Source organism: Miscanthus floridulus, chromosome 11, assembly GCF_019320115.1.
Source record: "Miscanthus floridulus cultivar M001 chromosome 11, ASM1932011v1, whole genome shotgun sequence".
NCBI lineage: Eukaryota > Viridiplantae > Streptophyta > Magnoliopsida > Poales > Poaceae > Miscanthus > Miscanthus floridulus.
In genome coordinates, this window is record NC_089590.1 from 72471026 (window position 1) to 72498087 (window position 27062).

Consider the following 27062-nt stretch of genomic DNA (forward strand, 5'->3'; position numbering starts at 1 on the left):
CTTTTGCATTTTCTCTTTTCTCTCTCTCTCTCTTTCCTATATTTTATTTTTTTAATTAGATGGATGGAAATCTCGCGCGTTGCTATAGGATTTGTTTTGGTATTATTTGAGTGCTGATGCTCTCATATGATATTAGGACAAAGCATCCTGAGACGATGTGATTATAGAAACACGTGAATATGCAAGTGAGATAATGCCGTACAATTGCTTAACCAGCTACACTAATTCATCCTATAGGTGTCTGTCCGCTCCAGACACTCCAGACGGTGGGCCGCTCGCACCAGCCCAATGACCACCCTTCTATGTGCTCATCCTCTCGCCCCGAACTGTTTAAAAAAATCCAACTCATCGCAGCGCCACGATAGGTCTCCGTGAGACCACGACCGTGCTCTCCACCGCGCCTTCCCTCTCCATTGTGCCTCCGTTCCGCCAGGCGGCATCTCCACCGAGCCGGGACGTAGCAGCCCGTCTTGCTCCCTCTCCACCATGCCTCTTGCCTGCCGCGGCCTTCTCGAGCGCATGGACCCGCCGCGGCCTTCTCCACTGGATCTGTCGTGGCCTTCTCCACCTGAGCGGTGAGATCCGTGCCATCGGTGAACTCCACGCGCCGACGAGCCTCCATTCTGAAATAGCAAGGAGTGCTGAAAGCGCATGTTGCAAGCATATGTTTCAAGTGTTTTAGATGTATGTTGCAAGTATTTTATGCGGATGTTGCAAAAGTTTTTTTTAAAGAAACGGATGTTGCAAAAGTAGATCGAGATATTGCATATGTTGCAAGTGTTTTCAGAGGCATGTTGCAAGCGTTTGTTCAAAATGCTTCATCTGTTTCAAACGTATGTTGCAAGTGTTTCGATCTGGATGTTGCATATGTTTCACACATATATGTCGCGAGAGTATGTTCGAAATGTTTCAACCGTTTCAGTCTTATGTTGCAATAAGTGTTTTCATGCTGCAAGTTGCAAGTGGTTTATCTAGACGTTCTAAATGTTTCATTTGCTTCAGACGTATGTTGCATCCAAGTGTTTCATATTTAGAGGTAGAGAGTCATGAGACACGGCCCGGACATCGAGGAATGGGGTGCGGTGAGCCGGGACCAACGGATGGGGCGTGCTGGGGGCCGGCGGTCGAGGTGTGCGATGCACCTAGGGGCGTGCGGACGGGGGGCGCTCGTCCAGTCGTCCTCATCCCTACTCCTGGGTCCTACCTGTGCGGAGAGAGGAGGGGATTCAGAGGGAAGGAACGTGCGAGGGCGGCGGCGGGCACGGGGAGGAGGCATGAAGTCCAGACTCGCGAAGAGAGAGGAGAGGGTAACGAGGAAGGAGCGGCAGGCGCGACGTTTCCGCGGATGTCCGGACGCGCGCTTCTGTCCGGATATCGAGACGCTAGTATCTCCTAATCAGGTATCATGCTAAATGCAGGAGGCATTTAAGTAAAACCCAAACCCTAACCTTGTCTTTGGTTTTCTCGATTGACACGTGTTGTGGCAAAAACCATCGATCAAACACTCGCACACCCCCGCTCTTTCCACAACGCCCATAAAACTAGAACAATTAGTGATTGCACTGCCTTAACAAGGACCCCGGTACTACATCCGACAGTGTGCCACAAATGTGATACGGATGTAAAATTGATTCAACGTTCAATGCTTGGTAGGCAGCTAATCGCCTAGGATTGGATGTCATCCCAAAACTTCTTCAGGCACCTACAACGCACAAGTAGATCGATAGTTGACTCATCGACTATATCTGATATAGTAAAGGGCAAGCATGATGGTTAGGCCATCCATGGGACTCGAGTCGGTCCAGTGTCCATAGGAGATCTTAGATTGCAGCGAGGCAAAAAGAAAGAAAGAAAGATGCAATTTGGATCTATCTGTATCTTTTATATTGTATATATTTTTCATCAAATATTGCGTTTGTCGATCAAGCCAATGAATTGGACGAAGTAATCTTATTGACCAGAGCACCCACCTTAAACGGTGAGCTTCCAAGTTTGCACATATGGGTTAAGTTAGACCTCTTGCGATGTACTTTAAATTCGACAAATTCAGTGTTAAGACCTTGTTTGGATGTACTCGTATATCTGCCCACAAACAATGCAAGTCCTAAGTATGCACTGAGCTGATTGTCGTAAGGTTTACCTAATCGGCTAATCCAATTATCTGCTTCGATTCGATCGTAGCGTTCTGGTTTTCCTCTTGCATCCAGTTATCTCGTTCGATCGTTCGTACCGTTCTGGTTTTCTTCTTGCTATTAATCGCAAAGAACGAGGCGCCAATTATCTCCACCGAAAAAAAGAACACCTCGATCAGCTATCCGGTAGCTCATGAAATTCTCCAGCACCGCGCTGTGCGGCTGTGCCATGCCCATGCCATCGTGTAGGAATCGTTCGAATTTCGTACCATTTTCGCATCCGTTCGGGAGAGATAGAAAGGCCATCTCCTTATCGTGCCAGCCCCATGCACCTCTCGCCTTCCTCCTGCCTGCCTGGCGAGACCGTCGAAGCTGAGATAGCGACAGTGCCGGCCGCGTCCGCCACTAGCTAGCCGGCCGGCCTGGGATTCGCCGATCCGTCGTTCTTTCGTCCCCCGCCAAGAGAAAAACAGATACGCCAGCCGAGCTATTTCCTTCCATGCGCTCGGATAAAGCCCGCCCGGCCCCGTCACGAAACGCGCGCTCTCGTCCAAGAGTTGTTTTGCCGGCCCCGTCGTTCACGAACGAAAACGCCTACAAAACTTGTGGCCACGGACGCGGAGGCGCCGGCAGCCGGGCACGGGCACGGGCACGGGCGCCGCCGTGGCAGTACGGCCAGGAGGTATGCGATGCGACGGGCGGGAGCGTCTCCGCGCCGCGCGCGGATCCGAGTGCGTTGATTCATCACTCCGGCTCAAGGCGCGGTGGATGATTGATTCATCAGTCCGGCAGGGGTCCATGGTTCATTGCAGACTGCAGTTGGAGCGTAGCTAGCCGGGCAGCCGTACAATATTCCGGAGCGACGACTTAGGACGCCGTGCCAGGATGCGTGTTCGTTTGAACTTATCGGGTAACAAATTAGCGAACATTATTTTTTAACCTAACTTTTCAGCTAAGCGAACAGCTTCAGGGTTTCCAGGTAGTCCCACCATCCCTTAAAAAAAAGAGTCGATATAGGAATCGTGCTCGTCAAACTTTCTCAACTTTTACTAGGTTTATATAAAATGCGTACAACATTTATATCTTCAAATAAATTTATTATAAAAGTATATTCAACAATCTATCTAATGACACTAATTATAAAAAAAATATTAATATTTTGTTAAATATATTTAGTCAAAGTTAAAAGCTGTTGACTTTTTGGGAAGCGAGAACGACTCTTTTCTAGGGACAGAGTGAGTAAGCTTCAGAGTCCTTATCTGATCCCAGCATGTGTTCCACAATTGTTTTTATAAAGTTCTTTTTATCTGAAGCTGTATAGCAAATAGGTTTAGCAGCTGTACTTAATAATCGTACATAATTCAAGCCGATGTTCTTTTATTTATGCGAGAATATAAATATAATCAACCGACAATAGAGTCGCCAGTACTATCTCTCGCCTGTCCGTACACCTAAATAGGCAAAAGCTGCTTTGCTCTTTCCTCTTTGTGTTGTTTACCTGGCCGTTTACTATTCTCTCCCAGGCCCCAGCAATGGCGCTCCACCGGGACCCCTCCGTACGACGACGGACCAAGGTGAAGGTAGCTCTCCTCTCTGTAGCATGTTCATCTCATGCCACCGATTGCACGCTTGGACGCTTGCGAATTGCGATTACATGCACGCTCACGCGCTCCTCGCTCGATTCTCTTCAATCTTCATCATCCATCCCATCATGTGCAGGCACGTCGCCACGGCTTCATTCCGCGCATCAACTGTTGAGCGATTCACGACGACAATGCAGAGATGATCCATTGATCCTCGATCGCCTCCTCGGCCGGCAAGTTTTTTCTTTCTTTTTTTTCAACGTTTCCTGCTACCACATGGATCGGATGAAACCTATTTACGGACGATGTTATATTATCGAAGTTGTGGTAGCTGCAATTTGACCATAGAATAAACGGGCACATGCACATGCACATGCACATGCATGCGCACGGGCCATGATATGGTGTTTGCGAGGGCCCTACAGTTGTGGGGCTTAACCAGAAGATCCGGTTAGGAGGCGTTTAGCGAGCGCTGGGATGGGAATATCCGTCCCCAGGAGAATATCCACTCGCTATATCCTTTCTGTCATTAGCTTCCAACTGGCCGCCAGCAAAATCTGCCGGATGCATGCATGGGCGGGGCTGTTCGCAGAGTGAACATTGATTTTCAGCCTCAAACAGTAAAATCCGGCTGAATTCTTCCCCATCCGAACGGCCTAGTAGGTGCGCCAACCGGTGTGCGTAGGGAGCAGCAGCACCAGCAAGCCTCCTTTGCTTGATCGCCTCGCGCCAAGCACCGACTAGTAGTAGCTCAAAAGCTCATACAACAGTGCAGGCTACTACTAGTTGTTACCTGTTGACGCACCACCGTAGGCTCACAGCAGAATTCATACAACAGTGCAGGATACTTCTAGTTGTTACCTGTTTATGTACCACCGTAGGCTCATAATAGAAATTGCTTGGGTGTAGACGGTCAGTGTAAACCAAACGTACAAGAATCCTTTTTTTTTGCACCTCAAAACGTACAAGAATCCTACTGGGTCAGTTTGTTTTCAGAGGTTTGCAGAGCTGGTGACAGTGACATAAAAAAAAAAGGTTTGACAATCTTAACACAAGAAGAAGACCATGGTACTCCTAATAATAAATAAATAAACAAATAAAACAATCGTGGGTGTGACCTCACCGGGGAACGACCTGAACCAGAAGAGGTAAAAAGGTAAAAAAAAAAAAAAAAAAAAAAAAAAAAGCCCCGGCTCACCACGGCCAGGCAAAGGCTCTTGTGGATTTCTCTTTCCCTATAAGACACGGAACTCCTCGGAAGCCACGGCCGAGGCCGCGCCCCAGAAATCTGTCCTCCGCCTGCCGCCTCCCTCACAGCTCCGCGCAGCCAGGAACAGCTCTGCCGTTCCCTTGGAAAAACTTCGACGACAGCGGCGGCTCTGGCACTTCTCCTAGCTTCAAGGTGGTACGACCGCAATCCTCTCGTCCCGTGTTCTTGCTCTTCCTCCGTTCCTTTAAATTACATGAGCATGCTTTCAGTTACTACTTTGTGAGATGAGCGCTAACGGATCGCCGGTCCCTCGCTAGTTTGGCAGCAACCTGATTTGATTTCATTTGTATCCCAACCTTTTCTATTCTTCTTCTTTTTTTTCCTGATGAAGAGCGCGATCCTTTGGTATGTTGCTCTCCGTACCTTCCCTCTCGCTTTGACGCTTTTGATCCTTTCTTTCCCTCCCTGAGTTGCATATCTGAACGAATTTTCCTTGCCTTCTCTGCCTATGGAGTTCAGCCACCAGCTGTTCGTTTAATCCATTGTGAAAAGCACGTTCCTTTCCCTTTTGTTTGGCGATTACCGTAGGGAGCAGACCGGATTAAATCGCAGTGTTGCCTTTGATGTTCATGTACTCCGTAGATGTTTGACATAAGTTTTGCCTCTTGTTGACTTGTTGACATTCTTTGCCGATTGACACTAAGCTCCTGCTGTCTATCAGAGGAATTTAATACTGCTAAGGTATTTACAGATAAGTGTTTAGATATACGGATATACCTCGCAAAACTATATTTGGATATATTGGTTGTTTTATATACTATACTTATCTGATGGGGATTGTTTGATAGTATCACTAGTGTTTGGTTACGCCTTCCCTATGCAATTAGGAGTATGTCTATTACTCTATTTTGGTGGAGGATTAATTTTAGCTGTATGTGTGTGCTTATGCTTATGTCAAGGGGTGGTGTTGAATTAACTAAATCGATAATTAGAACTGTTCTGCAATAATAGTTTAGAACTCATTGTCGATGCGATAACACCCCACCTAATTCGTATTAAAATTTAAGTATTTATGCTAGCTTTTGGTGTCAAAATGATAGCCAGTTTATTTTCCTTATTGTCATGGGATTACTTAGTATTACAAAACGCAATTGTCAGCTCTTATATATGGTCTTGTGGATGGTTCTGATGTCGGCTCTATTTGACCTTTTCAGGCAGCACCGACACCGCCAAGGCAATTTCATAGCATAGGCCGAATGAGGCTCAAAAGCTTGACACAGTTTTAACAACATTTAGCTTTTAGTTGTCACAATTTTAGCATTCATTCATGGGCTCCTCAAGTCATCAGAAAAGCAAAATGCGTAGCAGAAAGCCCTTGGGAATTCAACTTTTTGAGTGTGTCCGGGGGAGCCCCATCTCCTTCAGATCATGCCAGGCTCTTGTACTAGTACTGACGTTCTTATCATACGCCAGCTACCATGCCACTAGAAAAACTACAAGCATTGTTAAGAGTGTTCTTGATCCTAAGACAAACCTAGGTATGTTGCATTGGCCCAGTCATCTCTATCTTCAAAATTTGAAAGGTGCAGAGAGCAATACGACTCTCTCAAGCGGTTGGGCTCCGTTCAACGCTGAAGATGGCACTGCATTGCTTGGCGAGATTGACTTGGCTTTTCTTGGTGTATATGCAATTGGCATGTTCTTTGCTGGCCATTTGGGCGATAGGGTGGATCTGAGGATCCTGCTGACTATTGGAATGATAGGAACTGGATTGTTCACCGCCGCCTTTGGAGCCGGCTACTGGTTCGATGTACACAACTTCTACTACTTTCTGGGCATGCAGATGATGTCTGGCCTGTTTCAGTCATCTGGATGGCCTTCAGTGGTTGCAGTAGTTGGCAACTGGTTTGGGAAGAGCAAGAGGGGACTGATAATGGGAATATGGAATGCTCACACATCTGTAGGAAACATATCTGGCTCTCTGATTGCTGCTTCCATGCTGAAGTATGGATGGTCCTGGTCCTTTGCGGTGCCCGGTATCATGATCGCACTGGTTGGGCTCACGGTGTTCCTCTTCTTGCCTGTTGGGCCTGATGTGATTGGAATCCAGGAGGATCTCCATTTGAAGGACTATCAGAAGAGTGACATGGACACTCCCTTGTTGGAACGATGCTCACCAGATGTAAAAGAAAAGGCAGTTGGATTTATTGAGGCGTGGAGAATTCCTGGTGTAGCTCCTTTTGCCCTCTGCCTTTTCTTCTGCAAGCTTGTGGCCTATACCTTCCTGTATTGGCTTCCCTTTTATATCAGCCACACAGGTTTGTCAAGTCATATTTTTGCAGTTACCACAGCTTCTCTCTCTTTTTTGGCTACGAAATGAACCCCTATTGAACACTGTGATAATCAGAAAGCATGTTTTGGTGTTTAGAGTTAGAAACCTTATGATATGATGCCCATAACTAGTTAGAGTGAGTGCTTGAGATATTATATACTAGTGTCGAAGCAAATTAGCAATTGAAATTGTAAGCCCTTTGTGATGTGCAAATCAAACTTTATGACCCTTTATATATGTTGACAAGCACTTCGTAGAATTGGAGCTGACTTTTCTAAACATCATAGCATTCCAGTTGCACTGGGTTCCACACTTCCACTGAAATGCAGTCTGCACTCTGCTTAGGTACTGTTAGGTATTTGATTGAAACAAACCATGAAAGAAAGCGACATATGATGTGAGTGCTACTGGCAAGTGTGTGGCAATATGCTGCTGCATGAACAATTTGAGACTGTGTTTCAATGTGCATAGTTGCTTTTTTAGGCTATGAAAGATAAAGAATCTATTGACTAATTCTGAAATAACTCAGTGTCATGCCATAGATGGATACACGATACAAAAATTAAAAGGTTTTGCCTTTTTACTGCATCGTATTGCAGGTTCTAAGAACTATTTATACTAACGTCAACACTATGTCTGTTTCTGTTTTCAGCTATCGGTGGACAATACTTGTCAGACTCCGAAGCCGGGGTACTGTCAACTCTGTTCGACGTGGGTGGCGTTGTTGGCGGCATCCTCGCCGGCCACATCTCCGACCACCTGGACGCCCGGGCGCTGACGGCCGCGAGCTTTACCTTCTCCGCGATACCGGCGCTCTTCTTTTACCGCATCTACGGGAACGTCTCGCTGGCGTGGAACATCGCGCTCATGTTCGTCACCGGGATGCTGGTGAACGGGCCCTACGCGCTGATCACGACGGCCGTGTCCGCGGACCTCGGCACGCACAGCTCCCTCAACGGCAACTCCCGCGCGCTGGCCACCGTGACGGCGATCATCGACGGCACGGGGTCGATCGGCGCCGCCGTCGGCCCGCTGCTGACGGGGTACATCTCCGCCAGGAGCTGGAGCGCCGTGTTCACGATGCTGATGGCGTCGGCGCTCGTCGCGGGGCTGCTGCTGTCGAGGCTGGTGGTGGCGGAGGTGGCCGCCAAGATGGAGTCCCGGAGGACGCCCGCCCCCGCTCCTAGCGACCTGCCCGTGTCCTCCATGGAAGAACCGTAGATCGCTTCTGCTGGCTGCGCCGGCTATGGTCTCGTGGTGACGTGGAATGGTGGCGGGAGAGCACACCACCTGTGATTTTAGGCCTCAGGGGAGCAGTGATTTTAGGCCTCAGGGGAGCAGGTGCGCTTCTGGGATCTTGCTCCTGGTGTGCCGTGCTTCACTGCTTCTGGTTCGTCATGGTATATATGTATATGGAACTAGCGTGGGTGCCCACGCTTCGCGTGGGAAGGAGTGCGGGCAAAAAAAAAAAGATGGAACGGGTGTACACTGTTTCATAACGGGTATTTGCTGTGCGTATCAGGTTTGAATTGTTTCTTATCGGGTTAGCATGGTCCTTTATCGGGTGGGACACTGTTCATCGCAGACCCGGTACCCCGTGTTGGTGCTCTATAGTGATCTGGGTCTTGGGAGCGCTGGATGAACAGTAATCATAGATAAATTTAAAGTTCTTACTGACGTGGGTGCCCACGCTTCGCGTGGGAAGGAGTGCGGAAAAAAAAAAATATGGAACGGGTGTGCACTGTCGGCATTTACTATGCCGTATCGAGTTGAACTGTTTCTTATCGGGTTAGCACTGTTCATCGCGGCCCCTGGTACCTCCGATCTACAGTGGTTTAAGTCTGGGAGCGTTGGATGAACAGTATCGCAGACAAATTTAAAGTTCTTACTAGCCGGTAACCCCGCTCGAAGCAACAGTAAACGTCAGGGAGGGAAAAAGAGGGTTGGTCGCGGATCTGTTACTGTTCGTTGCGGACCCGGGTACATGGTACTGTTGATTACAGTGATATGGGCCTTGCGGCGCCCGGATAAACAGCAATCGCGATGTGGCACCCCTCAAATTTAAAGTTCTTACAGGTAACCCCGCGCTTCGCGTGGGCAACAGTAAACGTCGGGGAAAAAAAGAAAAGAGTGTTGGTATTGTTCCTTATCGGGGTTGGGTACTGTTCTTATTATATATATAGATAGACAGATAGATGCGTTATGGTTGCCGTCTTGCCGACTAGGAGAATGTACATCGCGGGGCGTTTCTATCAGTGCTTTGTTGGGAGCTGTACCTACTGCAATTCCACTAGCTATAGTCAGACAACCTGTATTAGCGAAAGCAAATCCAAGAATGAGAGTACACAAGGTTCCACAACTAAGCATGTACTAGCTGCGAAATGTCCTGCGGCGGTACGTGTTTGTCGATCTAGATTGGGAACGTTGAATGTGATCCTGGAGATCGTACAGACAGAGCTCTCTTGAAGACCACCCTTAACCCTTTGCTTGTGCTAGTCTTTAGACTTCGGTAACTCTCACACATTGATAGCTGAGGGTCTGTATCTATTAGATATTAGATTAAGGCTAATAATACAATCAGCTGCTGGCTCAGTCTACCTCTCAGCACCCATATAGTAGTTACATCTTCACTATTAATACATGACTCATTTGTCTCTCTCAAATAGTTTTTTGGTTCTTGTGTTTCAGCCGGTTGTAAGCTTACAGTCCGCTTCTCCTCTTTCTTCTTCCCTCTCTCCTCCACCTCAGCATTCAGCATGCTTACAGCCTCTTATTATACTTGCTCTTATGTATTTGCGCGTTGCTAGCGGACGCATGCGTACGCAGTGGAATTTCCGCCCGCACAGTCTCACCGGCACGCCTCTCACACTGCACAACTTCTGTTTCCTCATCTTATCTTCTTCTTCACTCCTGCTGCTCCTCATCCCGCCTAGCTCCGGCGACACCTCCCTCAACTCCCTCTAGATCCGGCGCCGCCGCCCCCCCGACTCCACCACCTTCCACCGCCCCGGCAACACAGGCGGTAGGGTCTCGCCAGAGCTCCGCGGCTGCGGCCGCGGTCGTGGAGCTCCGCCGAGCCCCTACTGATGCTAGACTGTTGGATCACGAACTTTATCAACAATGGCTCGAGAACATAAACCTTCTTTACCTCTTCTCTGGCAATGGACGACTTTATCGATCCAATGGCAAGTTTTACATCTTGCTCTTACTAGACAAGGGCGCCAAATTCGGCTCTCAAACCCTTAATCTCTTCTAAGTCAAACCAAGTCAACCAGAGTCATACTTGGTCAAATAGGACGGTTGACCTAGCTAAATTCTCAAAATTATCATTGGAGAAGCAAACCCTGACTTTTAGATGGTTTCCACGAACTTTGTAAGGAGTGTCAAAGGCCCTAATATCAGTCTCTCCTCTTCCAAATCCAATATCCCAAAATCTGTGTTGTGTCGAACCGTCCAAACCACTGAGTCAGCAGAATCAATTTAGATGAGCCGTTTGCCTCTCCTCCCACTTGGCCCTATTTGTCAGCATGAAATGGAGATTCTCAATAGCTGGTCCAGCTTCCCCTCTCACCCACTCATTCACTCATCCCCCCACTCTCTCCAAAATGGAGGAAGCAAAAACTAGAGAGAGAAAGGAAAGCAAAGAGGAGAAAAAAAAGAAAAAGAAGAAGATCAAGGAAGACTCAGCATCACCATCTCAAGAAGCACATGGAGATCATCACCCCCATCTTCATCCTTGGGTGAGCTTAAGAAATCTCCTTCTCTTTTCTTCCCAAATGTTAACCCAAACCCCCAAAGTTGTATGAATGCAACAAACTCTTTACATCCCATGATTCATCAATTTATTTTAGAAAAAAAATTCAAGTTATGCACTATGGGTTAGCAAAAAATTAGAAAATGGAGAGTAAGTGCTTTGCTTTTATTTCTCCAATCACAACCAAAATTCAAAAAAAAAAAAAGGAGAGATTTTTTTGAGAAACTCCAGAGAGAGAGAGAGAGAGAGAGATGCCATAAACTCCTAATGATCATCACCGTCGTGCTAAATTGGCCCAAAACGCATCCTCGTTTTCCTTTTGTTTGGCAGACAAAAAGCTTGATTTGCTGCTGTTGGGTGTTGGTCCAAAGGGCTGCAATCGGATAAGCTGTACATTCTAAGCCCAGTTGTATACTTGGGCTCTTTCCAGGCCCTCGCGTGACATTGCGTTAGTCGTGCCATTCTTTGAATTTTCTCTTTTTTGCAACCAATGGGCCTGGAATTCTTTTTTTGCGCTTGTGATCACACGATACGCAATGGAGGTATCCAATCACTCATTTGTTGCTAAAAAAAAAAATCCAATGACTCATTTTCTTCACACGCGTTGACGCGAGCCACACTGTGAAAACAGCAGTCCACTGTGGTCACGACTAGATAGACGACGGAGAGACGACACGGCATAATGATGCACTGTCGTGGCCTCGTCACTGCGCCGGCGATGCAGCAGAGGCCAACGCAACGAACAGCCTTGTTCATGAAGCCCGGCACGAATATGTTCAGATGCGGAGATGCCCACGGCAAAGCACGTAGCTGGACACGCATTACCCGTAACAGTTTTTTGAGGGGGGTGTTCTTTACGGCGAGATATTTGTTCCCCCTCCTTGTTTATTTATGTATTATAACCGCAGATCGATTTCGTGCTTTATAATCTTATCTCGGCGCGGGCGAAAGCAACTGGTCGAGGAGCCGCATTGCCAATATGATATCCAGCAACGCAGGTGCTAGAAATGTGCTTTGCGATAGATCTCGTCAGTCATCGGAGGTCCTCCACCTGCTTCTGCGACCGATAAGTTCAAGCCAACATGCCCGGCCCTGGTACAAACAACTGGGAATTCGGACGTCCCCGCGAAGCGAAAGCTCGCCGCCCTCGTGCAGTCGTGTGCCCCGCCTGCTCCAACGGGGTTTAGCCTGGTCGACCTGGCTCTCCCGATCGCCATCGGCCGCCGTCCCCCGTCCTCATCTGCAAGTAGTGGCGCACGTACGCGCGCGTCCGGCTCCGCGGATCAGACCCGCAGCAGCGCCAGCGCAGCCACTTGCACGCGCGCGGGCGTTCCGCCCTTATCCTGTTGCGCGAGCGCGATCCGGACCAGCCGCCTGCCCGGGTGGTAAAAACCGATGGCGAGGCCGCGAGAGCGAGCGAGCAAATTGATGGGTGGTGGATGGACGGAAAAGGATGAGCGCCGGAGCCCGGATCACACGAGCAGCGCAGCGGAGCGGGGCGTTTTCACCCAAGGAAAATGGCCGGCCGACGGAAACCACCGCAACTCGCAAGATGCCAAGCGCCTCCGCACCGGCTCCACGTTCTCATCGTGACAGGAGAGCTAGCAGGACGAGGGCAGTCCCATTTCCATACACGATGTAAATAAATAGTTTCTACAAAATAATTTTTTATCCAATCATATATATTTCCTCTCTATTCTTTACCAATCACATCCCTTCATGTTTTTGTCCTTTTGTAGACATGGTTTCTAATTTAGACCTGGTTTCTATGATTTTTGCCCTCTCTCTTTAATAACTACCTTGCCACATCAGCAAAAACGCTTAGGTAACAGTACAATTAATATCTATAGAAACTATAGTAGTTCCTATGTTGAAAGTGCTCTGATAGCATTGGCATGGTAGCAGACTGGCCGTAACCGGGCGCGCGAATGCAAAAAAGGCGATTTCGAAGGGAGGCGTGAATAACAACGAAGACAGGCACTCGAGGGCCCAATTTGATCACCTTCGTCCTCTTTTAGATCGGTTATCACTTTGCCGCGGTTTATATCCTAGTCAAAAGTAGCACTAGCCACAACCACATAAAAGCCGATATAGCATATCAATTCCTATAGTTGTCTCAAATCAGACTTTTAGGTTTAACTAAATTTATATAAAAAAGAGTATTAAGATTTATAACATTAAATTAGTATTATTAAATATACCATAAACTATTGTTTTATAATGTGCTCAATTGCTATTACAAATATTTATATTTTTTCTATAAATTTAGAGGGACGGATATAGAGTGGCTGGTGGCGGTTGTATATATGATACGTCTTCTAACTTTAGATTAGTAGGTTTAGGGGTTCACTTGTTTGTTATGTTTTAATTTGCCATCCATTTCATCATCACTCCACTAGTTACTCTATATACTTCTTCTGTTCTAAATTGTAAGATGTTTTATTTTTCCTAGACATATTGTTTTTACTATGAATTTAAATATAATGTGTATCTAAGTGCACAATAAAAGTTATGTATCTAGAAAAATTAAAAACATCAACAATTTGAAATGAAGGGGGTAATGTAAAAAAGTAGTGTCGGGTTCATAAACACGGGGTCCTTCATGGACCAACTTCCCAACAAAGGCTCGGCCCAGCAGACAATGTTGCAAACGGTGCACAACTCCTGGGTCGGCCCAAAAACCTAAACGACAGGCCGAAAGGGCGATCCGTCTCCGATCGGAAGACCTGACCGAGGAGGAACGACGCCCGCTTCCGACTCTGACCCACCTCTCCGACCGGAAGGCCTCGCTTCCAACTCCGTCCTGCCTCCGGACGGCCTCTCCGACCGGAAGGCCAGACCAAACACCGCTTCCGACTCCGGCCCGCGTCTCCGACTGGGGATGTGTCAAACCCCTGCTCACTGCTCTTCTCCAACTGACGTAATCAGAGCCGACTAAGACCAACTGACCGGGACACCCGCTCGGTAAGGACCAAGAAACAGACGGAGAAAGTAAGGCAGAGCATTCAAGTCAACCGCAATACCAAAGACCGTACCCTGTGCACCTACAGGATAGTACCCTACGACCTCCCTGGCACGATAAAACCCAAGCAGTGTTGTGGGCGCCGACATTTCCCCTATAGTGTTGTGGGCGCCATCAACTCCCATACAAGACAAACACGGTAAGGCTCCCCCACATGCCTCTGGGTATCAACAGTGTTGTGGGTGCCGGCATTTACCGTACTCAGAGAACATGGTAAAACCCCTTGCATGTCTCTGGGTATCAACAGTGTGGCAGGCACAGACATCTGCCATACCAGAAGAAGACGACGCAACCTCCTACGTGCATCTGACATTCAACAGTATTGTGGGCGCCTACCATCATCTAGTATCCGCCGACGTGGGGAGCAAGACTTAGCAGCATACGTACTCTCTCTCTCTCTCACTTGTAAGGTCATCCCCTTCATCTATAAAAGGGGATGCGCTCTCTTCCAACAGAACGATCGATCAGTTCACTTACATTGATTCACCCTCTGTAACTTTAGACACTCTAAAGTTATATCGAGCACACGCTCGAACACTAAACATATAGCGGGGCTCCCGTCACTCTTGGCCCTTCAGACCAGAGTCCGACCGGACCTCTTGTACCCTCCATCTTTCTTCCTTTCGTTTGTAACCCCACAGCAAACTTCGAGCACCTGGGCTCAGGAATAAAGTCACCGACCGACTCAAACTGGACGTAGGGCACGTTGCCTGAACCAGTATAAACCCTGTGTCATTGAGTGATAGGCCACCTCCGATCACAACGTACAACAAAACTATAAATATTTATGTGTTGGTCACTTTCTGCACCAATAGTTGGCGCCGTCCGTAGGAAAGACGTTGTACGTTCACACTTTTTTGTCATCGGATGGCCCACTTTTCCACCACCTTTGCCATGGTGGGCTCAAGTGATATGACTCGCTTTGGCTCACTAGAGTTTTCTACACTCCCATCTGTTGGGATATGGGTTCCACCCATCTTCGAGCCATCCTAGGCCTTCCTCTTCGGAAGCCTGGACTTTGTCACCGACTGGCTCGATATACTACACCTCCGCAAGGAGGCACTTGTTTTGGCACCCGTCGGAGGGGCGTCCTCCATCGGCTCTGGGATGCACGATGACTTCAACGATGAGGCATCTGCACTTCATTCTGAGCAAACTCTCTGCTCAAACCCCGCTGTGAGTAATGTGCATACTGTTATTTACTCTATTTACTATCTCCCGCCGATTATCCAGAGGGACCATTTTGTCCGCACCGCAAACAACGTATGACCGGTTCCCCTATGGCCTCACGTCCCCCACGGACGCGTGCGCTCGGGGGGCTCCGAGGGATGCTGGCGCCGTCCCCTCTCACATCCGAATTCATGGGAATGGCGAGCTATGCTCCCACCACTTTCCACGAACTCCTAGATGACGAGGTCGAGAGCGATGGCTCTAGCATCGGCAACGTAGCACCTAGCCACCGTCCGTCCTAGGAGTGCACTATGGTGGACGCTCCAGAGCAGCCATCGATGGTTGCGGAGTCTGTGCGGACTCTCACCCCTCTAGACTCGCGTGCGGGGGCCCTCGCACTCGCACAAGAGCATGCCGAGGAGCTACGACAACGGCGGCAGAACTAGCCGCCGCTAGTGTCGGCACGCTCGGTGCAGCGTGTTGCGCCCCATGCGTGTGACCCGACGAGTGGCGCTCGGGGTCACATCCGCCAGGTCCAGCATGACATCATGAATGAGGGGTACGACCCCCATAGAACATCGCCGTTGTGGTAATGCTTCTGCGCGGCGTTCCTGAGCCCGTCGACCCCAAGGAGCGGGTGGCCTACCGGAACCTCCGGGCGCTGGTAGAAGCCGCCGCTGTTCAACAGGCAGAAAGCTCCACATCGTGACTCCGACTCGCGCCCTCGCTCCCCACTAGGGGAGTGAGGACGCACCAGATGGATCACTCCATCCGCTCACCGCTACAACCGCCAAGCACGGCTTGGGAGGCCATGGCTATGTCGTGGTCCGACCTGGCGCCCGCCCCACACCGACCTCCAGCACGTGAACGGCTCGGTCCGCACCAAGACGCTCGCAGCATCATCAACAACCGGCATTAGGCCTAGCATAATGATGACGTCCACCGGGCGGCGATAAGGGCAGGCGACATGAGTCCCGGCTGAACCATCGAGGCGAGCGGTGAAACACGCCCCAGGCATGGTCGCTGGCCAGATGACCAAAGTCCCATCCCTGAGGGCCTGGGACCATGGGCCTTTGACCAACGTATCCAAAGAGCGCCGTTCCCACAGTGCTTCCAACCGCCCACCAACATCACCAAGTACATCGAGGAGACAAACCATGGTATTTGGCTCAAAGATTTTCGGCTTGCCTGCCGAGCCAGAGGGGTGGATGATGACTATTTCATCATTCAGTATCTCCCCATCTACATGGGGGAACATGTTTGGGCATGGCTTGAATTTCTCCCGCACGACAGCATCCACGACTGGGTGGACCTCAAGAGGGTCTTCGTTAGAAATTTTCAGGGGACATATATCCGTCCTGGTAACTCCTGGGACCTCAAGAGCTGCCAGCAGGAGCCCAGCGAGTCCCTACGGGATTACATCTGTAGGTTCTCGCAATGATGCAACTCCCTCTTTGATGTCGTTGATGCGGACATCATCAGCGCATTCCTCTCTGGGACGACCTACGAGTCCCTGATCCACAAGCTTGGCTCCCTAAAGCCCCATACAACCCACAACCTGCTCGACATCACCACTAACCACGCCTCCGGTGAGGAGGTGGTCGGAGCGGTCTCTAACTGAGGCCAAGACAAAGGCAAGGCCAAGCGCGTGGACCAGGACGAGGGCCCCTCCACATAGAGGGGTAAGAAGAACAAAAAGGATCGGCGTCGACTGGACAACACCGCGTTGGTCGCCGCAGCTGATCGCCTAGGCAAGCAGCCCCAGCAGGGCCTGTCTGACCACTTCAACAAGCTCATGGATAGTCTGTGCACCAACCATGCCTACCCCATCAAACACCTCTACAAGGACTGTGAGCTCCTCAAACGTTTCCTACGATAGGCCGATGGGCCGAAAGAAGGAGACGACAAAGAGGCGACAGCTAAGAAAGGAGGCGCGGCGGGCAAGGATGGAGATGGCTTCCCCGACCCTGATGAATGCATCATGATCTTCGGTGGATCCGACACCGTCTGGTCCAAGCGCCAACACAAGGTGCGCTATAGGGAGGCATACGTTGCCGAGACGGCCATCCCCTCCTTCCTTAGCTGGTCGGAATCTCCGATCACCTTCGATTAGAGGGACCATCCCTCCCACGTCGCAAGACCGAGACGCTACCCGCTCATCGTCGACCCCATCGTCCACAAGAAGCACCTCACCAAGGTGCTGATGGATGGAGGCAGCGGCCTCAACATCCTCTACGTCGACACCCTCAACGCCATGCGCATCCCCTGGTCGAAACTCCGCCTAGCGGGCTCTCTTCCATGGGGTGATTCTAGGAGCGTAGGCATACCCACTCGGGCAGATCGACCTGACCATCACATTTGGCAACCGAGCCAACTTCCGCTCGGAGGTCCTCACCTTCAAAGTGGTGGACTTCCTAGGGTCCTACCACACCATCTTGGGGCGGCCATGCTACACCAAATTCATGGCAATCCCCAACTACACCTACCTCAAGCTAAAGATGCCGGGACCGAACATCGTCATCACCATGAGCAGCACCTTCTCGCACACCTTCACGTGCGCCTACAAGCATTTTGAGCTCGCCTCCACAGTCATCAACTCGTCTGAGCTCCCGTAGCTTAGGGAGTCATCGACCCCAGCAGTCCTAGACTGCAACAAACAAACCTCCTTGACGGCCTTCCGCCCGCTCGAGGAAACCAAGGCAGTGGGGATCGACCCCACTAACTCAACCAAGACGGTGTGGATTGAGACCCAGCTCCTGGCCAAATAGGAATGCGAGCTCATTGACTTCCTGCGCGCTAATCATGATGTCTTCTCATGGAAGCCATCTAACATGCTGGGCATACCGTGGGACGTCGCCGAGCATGCGCTGCACCTCATCCTGAGCTCAAAGCCCGCTAAGCAACGCCTACGCCGCTTCGACGATGAGAGGCGCAGGGCCATAGGCGAAGAGATCACCAAACTCCTAGCGGCCGAATTCATCAGAGAGGTTCTCCACTTCGACTGGCTTGCCAATCCCGTTCTTGTTAAAAAGAAGACCGGAAAATGGAGAATGTACGTTGATTATACTGGCCTCAACAAAGCGTGTCCAAAGGATCACTTTCCTTTGCCACGCATAGACCAGATAGTCGACTCCACCTCGGGTTGCGAGATCATCTCTTTTCTAGATGCCTACTCAGGCTATCACCAGATCACGATGAAAGAGTTCGATCAGCTCACAACCTCATTCATCACCCCATATAGTTCGTACTGCTATGTAACCATGCCTTTTGGCTTGAAGAACGCTGGCGCCACCTACCAAAGGTGTATGCAACAATGCTTCGCTGACCAAATCGACCCGCTCGATCAGCCTGATCAAGCCGAGCGGCCAAAACCGACAAGCTTATGACCTGACCGCAAACTTGGCCGCAACGTTTGCGAACCTCCGAAGGTTCAACATCAGATTGAATCCCGAGAAATGTGTTTTTGGGGTTCCAAAGGGGAAGCTGCTAGGATACATTGTGTCCGAGCGCGACATCGAGGCCAACCTTGAAACAAATCATGACTATTTCCAACATGGGCCCTATACGCAACGTCAAGGGCGTGCAAAGGCTCACCGGCTGTCTGACTGCACTGAGCCGATTCATCTCTCGGCTCGATGAATAGGGGATGCCACTCTACAAGCTCCTCAAAAAGATAGATGCCTTAGTCTGGACTGAGGAAGCTCAGCAGGCTCTAGAGAGCTTCAAAGCGTCCCTGACGTCGGCCCTAATTCTCGTCGCTCCTGAACAGGGAGAACCCCTCCTCCTCTATGTCATGGCAAGCAACCATGTGGTGAGCGCCACCCTGGTCATCGAAAGGGAGGAGCCAGGACACCACCTTAAGGTCCAGCGGCCCGTATACTTTATCGGGGAGGTACTCACCACTCCCAAGGTCTGGTACCCCAAGGTGTAGAAACTCCTATATGCTGTGCTTATGGTGACCCAGAAGCTCCTGCACTACTTCACCGACCATGAAGTCACGGTCGTCACTTCATACCCGCTCGGGGACATCGTTCGCAACCGCGATGCCACGGGATGGATCTCCAAGTGGGCACTTGAACTCATGGGCCACGACATCAGGTATATCCCTCGTACCGCTATTAAATCTTAGGCTCTCGTGGATTTTGTCGCTGAATGGATGAAGGCGCAGCTACCGACCCTGGACGTCACCCACAAGTACTGGACAATGTACTTCGACGGGTCCGTAATGGCGCCCGGCTCGGGGCCTAGAGTGGTTCTGGTCTCCCCAGACAGGAGTAGGCTCTGCTATGCCATCCGCCTCCATTTCTCGGCCTCAAACAACGCCGCGGAATACGAGGCCCTCATCAACGAGCTACGCATCACCATCGAGCTCGGCGCTACGTGACTCTACGTCCGCGATGACTCGGAGTTGGTCGTTAACCAAGTCATGAAGGAGTCCTCTTGTGAAAGCCCCCTCATGGCAGCATACTGTTAGGAGGTGCGCAAGCTTGAGGACAAATTCTAGGGGATCGAGCGGCATCATATCCCCCGAAAGGACAATGATGATGACGATTTCCTTGCAAAGTTGGCCGCCAGGCGGGATCCATCTCCAAACAGGATCTTCATTAATGATCTCCTCGAGCCGTCCGCCCGCATCCTGGAAGGTCTAATCCAAACACACCTCGACGCCAAGCCAACGCCCGAGGGCTCTGACCCCGATGCCAAGCCGACGCTCGGGGTCTCTGACCCTAGTGCCTCCAAGACAATGTCACCCGCTGACGTCGCTGTGTTGGCACTCGATCAAACCGATTGGCGAGCGCCGCTACTCGCCTACCTCCTCAAGGAGGTTCTCCCGCCTGAAAGGACTAAAGCCCGATGGATCACTCGATGCGCTAAGACCTTCGTCGTGATCGGTGATGAACTCTACAGAAGGAGTCCATCGGGGGTGCTCATGAAGTGCATCCCCACCAACCAGGGGAAGCAGCTCCTCCTCGAGATCTATGACGGGATCTATGAACATCACATGACCCCGAGGTCGCTGGTCAGAAAAACCTTTCGCTAAGGTTTTTACTAGCCCACCTAAAAGGTCCTTGTTTGGTTTTGGTAATTGAGTGACAACCTAGGTGAACTAATTGTGTTTATGTGAGATACATAGGTGATTAGTCCACAGATACATGTGTGTGAGCAACATATGCCATGAAGGTGAAAATGGCTTGGAGATGTTGCAAAGCTCACACGTGTGATGATGAAGGAGCTTATTGCACATGAGACAAGACATTGAGTCATGTGATCAAGGTGGAGAAGATTAAGACAAGACTTGGCTTGATGGACCGGTTGCAAGCGTGAAGGGCAAGTCGAAGGCTTTAGAGTGATGGACCGTGTGGCGGTGAAGCTTGAGCAAGACTTGGCGCCGATGGACGATGGCAACGTTGAAGAGCAAGTAAAGTCAAGATCGATGAACCAATATGATCACGTGATGATATGAAGTGGATCATATCATTGTTCATCATGTTGGTGCATGTGTTGCATCGACATTGGAGGAGATGGAATGGAATGCGCAAGGCAAAGGTATAACCTAGGGCATTTCATTTCACCAGTCATAGGTGTGTAGAGAAGTTTATGACCGGGTTTAGGATAGATGGCCGTACTATCAAGAGGGGCAAACTTGTTTGCATATCAGTCATCTAGTGCCACTCGAGTGATCTAACTTTGCATCGTCACAAGGATCGAGTGGCGTGGCAAGTTGAGTGGCTAACATCCTTTGGGAAATGATTGTGAAAAGCTAACACACATACACATGGTGGTGTACACTTGGTGGTGTTGGCACATTTACCAAGGAGATGGTGTTTGCAGGGTTGAGATTCGGTGCTTTCGGGAAAGTGGAATGCCTATTTTCTATTGCGTCGGATGCAAATTCTTGTGGTTAGCACATTGGAGCAAGGGTGAAGAAGTTAGAAGTGAAAACGAGTTAGTCGCAAAGACGCTGGCGTCGGTCAACTGACCGGACGCTGGGTCTGAAAGCACCGGACGCTGGCAGCATGCGTCCGGTCAAACTGGTCGGTCGGCACAGTACCGAGGGTATTGCACCGGACGCTGGTCTGTGTCCGATCAAGGTGGACCGGATGTGTCTAGTCGAAGAAATACGCCTCGGGGAGCTTACTATAAACGACCGGACGCTGAGGTCCAGCGTCCGGTCAGTTGAAGCTGCTGTGTCCGGTCAGGTCAAGTGACCGTTGGAATCGGGACATGTGGCCGTCTGCAGGCGACCGGACGCTGAGGTTCTGCGTCCGGTCAACACGACCGGAGCGTCCGGTCGACCCGACAGTTGCCCAGTGAAGGGGTAACGGCTAGTTTAGCCCTTGGGGCTATAAATAGAAGTGGCCTTCGGCCATGGCTGGTGCTAAGCACCTTAGGGGACTTTGTGTCCATGCTTGAGAGTGCTTAGGAGCCCTCCATCTCACACATACTTGATAGCGATCATCCGATTGTATGAGTGAGCGATTCTAGTACAATTGCATCGTGAGGTTGCATGGAGTGGCACTAGGTGATCGAGTTGCAAGCCGGTGGTGCTTGTTACTCTTGGAGGTTGCCACCTCCTAGATGGTTTGGTGGTGGTCTCCGTCGAAGCGCGCAAGAAGCTTGTGCGGCGCTCCGAAGAAGTGCTTGTGAGGGGCATTGTGCTCGCCCCGCAGGAGCCGCGAAGAGCAACTCTAGTAAAGCGTGTCATTAAGCTACCCTCACTCAAGGGGTAGGTTCTTGCGGCGCCCGACATGCGGGCTTAGCGGGTGATGCTAATTAGCCGCCGAACCACCAAGTGAGCGGTCGATACAACGGGGACTAGCGTGTTGGCAAACACGTGAACCTTGGGAGAAAAATCATCGTGTCAACCTTGTTCTTCCCGTTGGTTTGTATCCCCATTACACAAGCTTGCAATTACTTTTATACATATTAAGCTTGTGTAGTTGCTCTTGTAATTAGATAGCTTGTGTAGCTTGCTAATTACCTTCTTGCTTGTGTAGCATAGAAGTAGCTCCCTTGCGTGGCTAATTTGGTTTTAGTAACCTTGTTAGTCACATTGCTTAGTTTGTGTAGCTAAGTAATTGCGCTCTCTAATTCGGCATTGGTTGCCTTGTTATTGAGCATTGCTAGTGAGCTTAGTTAGCTTTGTGCTTTTGCTTACTAGCATGTGTAGGAGCTCTCTTGTTGCTTAAAGTACTAGTGGCATAGGTTCGTGTAACCTTGCTCCTAGAATTGTTTAGGAGAGCTCTAGCTAGCTCGGCACCTTAGTTGCATGATTAGTATCTTTGCAAGGTGCTAGTGAACATATATAGAGGGGTGTAGTCTTGGCTAGACCGATAGTTTTAATTCCGCACTTATTTCGGTTAGCCAACGTGATTAAGTTTCACAAAGGACTATTCACCCTCCCTCTAGTCGCCATCTCGACCCTTTCACCACCACACTACGAGATGTAAAGGAGGTCATCCATAGGTGTGAGGGATGCCAATTCTATTCTCGACAAACTCATTTGCCGGCATAAGAGCTTCAAACCATCCCCATCACCTGGCCATTTGCGGTCTGGAGCCTCGACATGGTAGGACCCCTTAAAATGGCCTGGGCCGCTTCACTCACCTACTCGTAGCAGTCGTCAAGTTCACCAAGTGGATAGAGGCCAAGCCCATCACCAACATCCGCTCGAAAGAGACGGTCAAATTCTTCCTCGACATCATCTATCGGTTCGGCGTTTCCAACTGCATCATCACTGACCATGGGACTAACTTCACCGGGAAGAAGTTCCTAGACTTTAGTGATGGATACGACATCAGGATCAACTGCGCCTTGGTCAGACACCCACGTACTAATGGTCAGGTCGAGCGTGCCAACGGCATGGTCCTCCAAGGACTTAAGCCATGCATCTTCGACCGACTCAACAAGTACGCCAAGCGATGGGTTGTAGAGGTCCCAGTGATCCTCTAGAGCCTGAGAATGACCCTAAACTGATCCACAGGGTTCATACCCTTCTTTCTAGCCTACAGAGCTAAAGTAGTGCTGCCCTCTGACCTCAACCACGGCACCCCAAGAGTGAAGGCTTTCGACCGCGACCGAGCCATGGAGGCTCAGCAAGACGCAGGCAACCTGCTCGAGGAGGCCCATAAGATAACCATCATCCGCTCCGCTCGCTACCAGTAAACTCTCCGTAGGTACCACAAAAGCAAGATCAGGGGGAGGATCCTCGAAGTCGGTGATCTCATGCTCCGAAGGACCCAATCAACGAAGGAAAAAACACAAACTCTCTCCACCATGGGAAGGACCCTATACGGTGACCGAAGTGATTTGACCGGGCGCCTACCGACTAAAGGATGGCAATGGCAATATTCTCAGCAACACTTGAAACATTGAACAACTACGTTGTTTTTCCCCTAAATTCGGTCTTACCGCTTTTATTTAATACTTGCTCCTGTAAAGCACCCCAGTCCGAACACTTTCAGCCCGCTCGGGGGCTCCATGAGGGTACAATACTAAATACTACCTCTCTTTTTTATGCCATGAGGGTACAATACTAAATACTACCTCTCTTTTTTGCACCATGAGGGTACAATACTAAATACTACCTCTCTTTTTTACTATCACATGGCAAAAACTGTCTCTGAACGAAAGCGCATTCTATTCCTTTGATTACCCTACGTGACTTTGTTCTTACTCGCAACCGAATGCACCCCGCCACGACCTACAGTTACAAGCAGCCGAGCCTCGCGGGCCATGCCCAGGTTCTTAAAAGTTGTAGCCTACGGAACGAATAGGCAGGTGCGAAAAAGAAAGGATAAAAACAAAGCTATGCTAGGATAAAAAACAAAGAATGGATAGTGATTCTATCACAAAATAGAACTGATGTATTCATTGATACAAAAACTATTCACACGGGGGCTCCCCCGCAAACTTAACGATTACATTTGCTGACTACTTTTACTCTAAATACTACTATAGCTACTCGGCAGCATCAGCTGATGCCAAAGGAGAGGCCACGGCACTTGCCACCGGACATAACCACCGCCACAAGGGTCCTACCCGGTTCCGCTCCCTCGACTTCGGTGAGCACAACGGTACCTCAAGGACCCCACCCGGTTCCGCTCCCTTGACTTCGACTAGCGCAATGGGTACCTCAAGGGCGTCGTACCCATAGATGCTCAACAGAAGAGCATGGTGCTCTTGACCTTCTCATGTAGTCGAGGTAGCTCCTAGGTAGGGACACTGCCCGCCGAGGTATGGCCACCGTGGCTGGAAGATATCTCATTAAACTTTATGAACTGGCCAACCTGAGCAGCGACAAGGGTGAAACCTCCCACCGGCGTAGTCCTGAGCATCTTCCTCTCTAACAAGGTTTGCTCGGAGAAGACTCGCCAGAAGGAGTCCATGTATGGCTCCATCCCGACAAAAGTCTCGTAGATGATGATGAAGACGGCGATGTACGACACCCTCTAGTGCGCCACCTCCTTCGGCGGAACCAGCCCCTTCTCGGCAAAGATGGCCAGCACCATCTCATCTACATTGGGGGACCTCCAACTAAACATCACACTCCAGAATCACAAATGAGTTTATGAGTTCTCTTTTCCTTCACCCTTCCCCTATTTAAAGAAAAGGCAGAGCAGCTGATGAAAGGCCAAAGGATTGGGGCAAGAAACCCTCTTCCTTTCCCCATTCAATGCGGATGGGAAACAATGGGACACACCTTGCTCAACGAAACAACGCCTGGTCAGATGGGACGTGGCCTAGGTATGGCCCACCACTACCACACGGCCAGGTGTGAGAAACAAAGCGCCACCACGCGCAAGCGGCCCTCCGCCTTCCTAGGTGGAACTTGGAAAGGCCCAACTACGGGATGCCCCCAAGAGAGACCATCAGACTTCCTAAGTCAATCGAACGGCATAGGAAAACACCAAGAGGTAGGTAAGGAGCAAAGGGACACCCCATGTGGGCCTTGCCGATTCCATCATGAATGACAAGCATGGATCCCAGTCAGACATTTCTGATTGGAGCTCTTCAAACCCCGTCACTTGAGTCATCAAGGTAACATTACCAACCCCCACTATTTCTTTATATAGTCATTCATACATCCATACACGTATTCATTCCATACGCCCGCGCCCCCCGGACGATTCTACCTGAATCGCCTGGGGGCTCGGGAACTAAGGCATCGCATATGCGGTTAAATGCATCACAACGCTCCGTGTTGCGTCATGAAGCGGCAGTTGACTCATTCAACATGAGCTATGACTGATCGGGGTTCGAAGGCCGGCCACGAAGGGCTCGAGGCCGCCTTGCGTCAAACAAAGCTAGGGGAGAAAATGCAGATGAGCCCCGAGCGGCCCTCGCTTAGTCTACCCTAAAGCAAATAGGGTCATCTCAACCTTCTCGTTTGATCCTAAATCTCGCCAAACCCATAGAATCTCCATCGAGGAGAGGCCAGCAGGCCACCTCGGTCGATCTCCGGAACGATCTAGGCATCTACCGGGTTTGTCACAAGAACGATGTCACAAGAGGGCTATGCCAATCCCATCATGAACGATGGACCCGGCTTTCACTAGAGCATACCCTTTAGTGAGCTCACCGAGCACGTCACTCAAGCCCAAGCCATCGAGGCAAGCGACGTTAGCTCAGCCCCTCCGGTTGTGAGAAACCGAGGACGGGGTAACGCACAAAACTCAACCGACCTCTACTAAACCCAATGGGGCTCAGGAGCTCAAGACACCTAAACTAACCACCTTAGCTACGTGGGCTGCACTGACGCCAAGATCCACGAGCTCTGTCTCGCCCGATCCCAAAACTAACTGCCTCGGCTGCATGGGCTGCACCGACGCCAGGATCCACGAGCTCTATCTCGTCCGATTCCTAAACTAACTGCCTCAGCTATGCGAGCTGCACTGACACTAGGATCCACGAGCTCCATCTCGTCCAATCCCTAAACTAACTGCATCGGCTACTCGGGCTGCACCGACGCTAGGATCCACGAGCTCCGTCTCGCCCGATCCCAAAAACTAACTGCCTCAGCTGCGTGGGCTGCACCAATGCTAGGATCCGCATGCTCTGTCTCACCCGATCCCTAAACTAACTGCCTTGGCTGCGTGGGCTACACCGATGCCAGGATCTGCGAGCTCCGTCTCGCCCGATCCCTAAACTAATTGCCTCGGCTATGAGGGCTACACCGACGCCAGGATCCGTGAGCTTCGTCTCGCCCGATCCCTAAACTAACTGCCTTGGCTACGTGGGCTGCACCGATGCTAGGATCTACGAGCTCTGCCTCCCCGATCCCTAAACTAAACTACCTCGGCTACGTGGGCTGCACTGACGCCAGGATCCGCAAGCTCCGCCTCACCCGATCCCTAAACTAACTACCTTAGCTACGCGGGCTGCACCGATACTAGGATCTATGAGCTCTACCTCGTCTGATCCCTAAATGAACTGCCTCGGCTACACAGGCCACACCGCTGCTAGGGTCCGTGAGGTCCATCTCATTCGATCTCTAAACTAACTGCCTCAGCTACGCGGGCTGCACCGACGCCAGGATCTGCAAGCTCTATCTCGCTCAATCCCTAAAACACCGTATCGGCTACACACGATGCCTTGGTTGACGACTCTATCTCGACTAAAATGCATGCACACACGCCCACTGACAAAACCCCCTAGGCGATTCAGCTTGAATCGCCCAGGGGCTCGAGGGCTGGTGCGCTCACGCGCACCTACTGATAAAACAAAACTTCCCCGTTGGCAATACAAAAAACCCCCTAGATGATTCTACCCGAATCACCTAGGGGCTCAGGGGCTACACCTGCGGGTGCGCTCATGCGCACCCATCGTCAAGACAAAAATCCTCTAGATGACTCTACC

At 50.3% G+C, this 27062-nt stretch overlaps 1 protein-coding gene across 2 annotated transcripts; it reads left to right on the plus strand.

Moving 5' to 3' along the window:
• Positions 1-4918: 4918 nt before the first annotated feature.
• LOC136491190 (putative glycerol-3-phosphate transporter 1) lies at positions 4919-8664 on the plus strand. Of its 2 annotated transcripts, none has more exons than XM_066487430.1 (3): positions 4919-5120; positions 6140-7243; positions 7910-8664. In XM_066487430.1, the coding sequence occupies exons 2-3, from the start codon at positions 6253-6255 to the stop codon at positions 8476-8478; spliced, it is 1560 nt and encodes a 519-aa protein (XP_066343527.1). In that variant the 5' UTR covers positions 4919-5120; positions 6140-6252; the 3' UTR covers positions 8479-8664. The 2 variants fall into 2 exon arrangements, with proteins under 2 accessions (XP_066343527.1, XP_066343525.1); XM_066487428.1 differs by having other exon boundaries at positions 4920-5117.
• Positions 8665-27062: the final 18398 nt, after the last annotated feature.

Bases quoted from the DNA above. Each gene is read 5' to 3' on its own strand.
- LOC136491190 (XM_066487430.1), top strand. From the start codon at position 6,253: ATGGGCTCCTCAAGTCATCAGAAAAGCAAAATGCGTAGCAGAAAGCCC. The intron at 7,244-7,909 runs GTTTGTCAAGTC...TTCTGTTTTCAG, and splicing joins CTTTTATATCAGCCACACAG to CTATCGGTGGACAATACTTG.